The 4,483-nt window shown below is 48.0% G+C and overlaps 1 protein-coding gene across 1 annotated transcript in view; it reads right to left on the reverse strand.

The window, feature by feature from the left end:
- Positions 1–2,358: 2,358 nt before the first annotated feature.
- The window catches only part of EMH_0020000 (uncharacterized protein), a gene marked incomplete at both ends in the record, with an annotated part of 3,342 nt that continues 1,217 nt past the window's right edge, over positions 2,359–4,483 (reverse strand). Inside the window, 6 exons of the mRNA XM_013501474.1 lie at positions 2,359–2,458; positions 2,734–2,922; positions 3,121–3,281; positions 3,430–3,558; positions 3,945–4,025; positions 4,246–4,366. Coding sequence (XP_013356928.1) covers positions 2,359–2,458; positions 2,734–2,922; positions 3,121–3,281; positions 3,430–3,558; positions 3,945–4,025; positions 4,246–4,366 — 781 coding nt within the window. The remainder of the gene's footprint in view (positions 2,459–2,733; positions 2,923–3,120; positions 3,282–3,429; positions 3,559–3,944; positions 4,026–4,245; positions 4,367–4,483) is intronic.

The following is a 4,483-nucleotide window of genomic DNA, read 5'->3' on the forward strand; positions in this document are numbered from 1 at the left end:
CGCCGCTAGGCGTGGGACTTGTGGCGTCTGTGTTGCAAATCGCTTCTCTTCAGACGGTAAATGACAAGTGAAAATACATTGCTAAGCGGCTTGTCAAAGATAACTAAGGCAATAACAAAGACTACACCTGCGCACCGTCATCCAGAAAGGCCGCGCGGTAACCAACAACCACAAACAGCTGCGGACTTCGGGGTCCACAGACACCTGAAGCACGAGGGTTTTGCCCGCTTCTCGTATGTGGCAAATCATCAGTTGCAAGGCATGTTTTGTCTTGCTTATAACTCTTTCTCATGTCCTTTCATGGTTTGTAGAGCTCCTTGGCGTCATCGCCGGCGCCTGACCGCCAGGGGGGGTCTCCCGCCATCACTTTTCATGAAAGTGGAGGAATTCTTTGCCTTGTGTCCAACGTGAAAATGAGAAATGCTGTTGTAGCAACGACCATGATTCTGTGGATTGACGACATAGAGCGACGCGAAGCTGGCGTCCACAGTACACGAAGAGAAAGCGCTCTTCATGTTAACGGTGTTTATGAAGCAGTGTTCATGTTCATGTCTTTGTTAATGGACGTATGAACAAATAATCATGGATAGGAACATGAACTCACGTTCGTGTGCTTGCTCATGAATGTATGTTCACGTTGTTCTGATCTTCATGGTCGTCAGTCAGTGTTCACATATTCACTTTCGCGCTTATGTATATATTTTCTTGTCCATGATAATATGTTTGTGTTCATATGCTATCGTTCATGTTCATATATTGATGTTCATGGTCACGTACATAAGTTCATGTCTATATATTCATGTTCAGGTTTGCGAACATATTCATGAATATGTTCAAGTTCTTTTGAACGGTTCACGCCAAGAAAGTATCCAGGGAGCTTCGACGGTAACAGTTGGCTCACGAAAACTGAATGTTTCGTTGTTTGCTATCAGTTCTTCAGCCCCTTCCGGCTCTGTTTTATCTCAGTGGTGTTTGCGAATTCGCCTAAACAAGTGAACTGCAGCATCAGCTACAAGACCTGCGCAGCTGGGCCTGCGGGAGACTGTTCTCAAGAAGCAGGACTCAATGAAAAGGTTTATGTTGAGGCTCTTATTATCAATGATATACTTCTAGTTTTACATCGTGAAGGTATTGCTGCCGACGCCGTGTGGTGCCTCGTGTAGTGTTTTCTGCTTTTTCTTCAAGTCCTTTAGAAGGACACAGTTTTGTACAGCTCCGCGAAACCTGCATTTCAGTGCGGGTCGTTTGTCGGCTATCTTTGGGCTGATCAATGCCACTTCCTGTAGTGGAAGAAATGAATGAATAAGCAGCGAGAAATCAGCAGCTTTGCCTCAAATAGGAAGCTGCTTTGAGTCTGCAGACGCTGCTGTGAACAGACCCATCGGGCTGCGCTATTCGATACGCTAAGCGTGCTGGCGCACCTCCCAACGCTCTATACAGATTTGTTGGCGAGTGGAGCCGAGTAGGAGTTGCAGCGAGTTGTTCGTATATCTTCATTTTTTCTGGATGAATCCTGTTCTTTCCTAGTTTTACTCCGTTTTAGTATTCTTGCCAATTGTTATTCATCTATATCAGTATTTCTCCTGTCCAATATTTATCTTGTTCAATATTTCTGTTATGATTATATCTGTGCTTACGATAGTTGTTATTAGTGGAGAGCGGTTACATATACTTAAACTCCCTTGTTTGAATCCAGAAGGATCAGCAAATGGAAGAAGTGTTGTGCACAACTCAATGAAATGCTCTACGCGCTTCAGTGAAGTCCAAGGAGGGGGAACGCAGTGCAGCAACTTGTGCAAAGCGCTGTTCCCTTTTACTACGAGCTGCAATTATTCTAAGATAGTTTCTTATCTGGATATGAAGCCTGGGGCTTTGAGTTTCACGGCATTTAGAGAGGAGCTTGTAATTGCGAACTTTTTGTGTTGGCAGTCAAGCAGGCCTCAGGGAACCTGTTGGCGGTCTGTACTAAAACAAGAATATGCATTCAAAAGGAGAAATGTTTGTTTTCTCGTGGAAAAGTCTGTCATCTTCCGCTTTATTGCCCTTCATGCGGGTCTACTAAATGCATACTACTGAAATGGCCTCGAAAAAGAAACGGAACATTTGCGGAGATGCAACGCTTACGGCTGCTCCGCACTTGAAGGGGCCCACGTAGGCTGTGCGCCTTTGCACAGTAGATGTATCGACTTGGGTATTTCTACAAAAAACCAAAGCCGTTCAAGAGACTGTTCAATAGCATCAATACACCGAAACAATGAAATGTCGCTGCAAAAACGTGTGTGCCGAGGCTTTGGCTAGCGAATCGCTAACAAAGGCATTTCATGAATTAATGAGAAACCGATCGAAACAATACAACACTCAAGCACCGGCACATATGCTCTCTGACGAATGCGAAGGGGAAAGAGCTTTTCTCCGTTCTTCTTTGGGGTGCACGGTGCGCCGGGTCCGCCACCAGACCCTGAATCCTAAACCCTAAACCATAATGCCAAAGCTTTTTCTGCTTGCAGCAGCAGCCTTTAAAGAGCGAACCGTAGAGACCTTCGGGGTGTTTCTCGTTGTTCTTCAGCCGGCCGTTGTTCTTCCTTGTATTGCCTCTGTTCTTCTTTGTAATACATTGGTTCCTCTTTATAGTGTAGAGTTTGTCTGTTTGTTGTGTTTGTGCTTGGGGCTTCTGTGTGACTTTGGCTTTGATTGTTGCGGTGCGCGGAGGAGCTGTAGACCCCGCGCACCCACCTACCTACTCCCCCCCATCCCTTGGATTTGCTGCGGCTTCTTCGCGTCTTCTGCTCAGCAGCGGAGACGGGGACGTCGGCCCCACCCAGCCGCCCGCGTCTAGGAGTGCTGTTTCTGCTGTCTGCTGCCGCTTCAGTAAATACACCGACACCTGCTGCAGGCAACGGGCGGACAGGATGGCCTCCAGCGCTGTACACACACACAGCACAGCCACCCCTAACAAACCCGATGCCAGCTGTACATGTATTATTCTTTATCTAGATGCATCAAAAACGGAGGTATTCATTTGATGTATTTCTTTTTGTCTACTTCCACCAGCAGATTCGCTTGCAGTTAATGCTGCTGCGGGCCTGAGCCCCATTCAGGTTTTTGTGATCGCCTTAATACCTTCTTCTGTTTCTATCAGAAGAGTCTCCACCCATTTCCAGCTGCTGCAGCTCCTGCTGCTGCTGCTGCCGCGCCAGCTGCTCCGCAGCAGCAAGACAGCCGCCGTCGGCGTCGAGCATCACCAAGAAGTCATTCACGCGGTCGAACGCCTCCCCTTCGTCCTGCATCCCCAACACGCACAAAGCACCCGCTCCCTCGTCTACATAAGTGCATGCATATATATTTACTATACATATAGGCATATAGATGGAGTCTATATACTTAGTTGCGTTGAGGAGAGGAAGAGAGAAAATCAAAGTTGAGGTGTACCTCGAGGGCGATCTCGTTGTCTGTTGCATACTGCCGGAGCGTGTGGAGGTCCGCCTCCAACACCTCGACTTCATCGCTCTCGAAGACGTGGCCCCCATAACCCCAATCAACCACCAGCAAGCACCACGCCTGAAGACCACAGAAAAACACTAAACACTCCACTGTATATAGATGCAGGCGCATGCAACTCCATCCGGGAGCATGCACGAGGGCAACGGACAGAATCGCAACAGGCGCGAGTTTGTATAAGTGAAGCAGAAGATCCCGTACAAGTGGAGCAGATGATCCCGACTAAGAACAGCAACTAAAGCAGAAGCAGGTAGATGGAACTAACAACAAAAACTGAATCAGAGATATCTAACTGACAACAACACCTGACGCAGAAGGCCCCAATGAACAGCAACAACAATATGCAAAGAACCCCAGCGAACAACACCTGAAACGGGCGACCTTGACTAGCAACCAAAACTGAAACAGACAGCCACAATTAGCAGGAAGAACTGAAAGGGACAAACCTCCACGAGACAGCGCAGAACAGCAGAGGCGAGTTCGTCTTGCCACTCTAAAGGAGCTGCACAAAAGAACGCCTCCACTGTCTGAACACACAAACAAACAAAGACCTTCACTTGCTGTTGCTCCTGCAGCTGCAATTGCTGTTCCAGCTACTTTCGCAGTTGCTGTTGCTGCTGCAGTTGCTGTTGTTGTTGCTGTTGTGCTGTCTGCATCACGGAGACTATAAGATAAAAGGACCAGCTGCCTCCCCTCTGTCTCTCTGCTGCAAACGCTTAACCCTCCCCAGACACCCCGCAGCCGCACGTTTGGAAATGCCTGCAGCAGCCGCGACAAAGTCATCCCCGCGAATGCTTCCTCTCCACTGTACATACACCCGAAGATATCTCCCTGCAGCTCGTAGTACACCAAATGGACAGCCGCCAGGCTGCAAAAGAAAAACACAAAGGCAAAATATGTTCATCGGTGCTCCTAGGCAAACAACACAGTAGCAACAGCTCAACAGCAGCAATAGCAGCAGCAACAGCACCAGAAGCAACAACAG

Source organism: Eimeria mitis, genomic scaffold (assembly GCF_000499745.2).
Source record: "Eimeria mitis Houghton genomic scaffold, Emh_scaff694, whole genome shotgun sequence".
Classification (NCBI taxonomy): Eukaryota; Apicomplexa; class Conoidasida; order Eucoccidiorida; family Eimeriidae; genus Eimeria; species Eimeria mitis.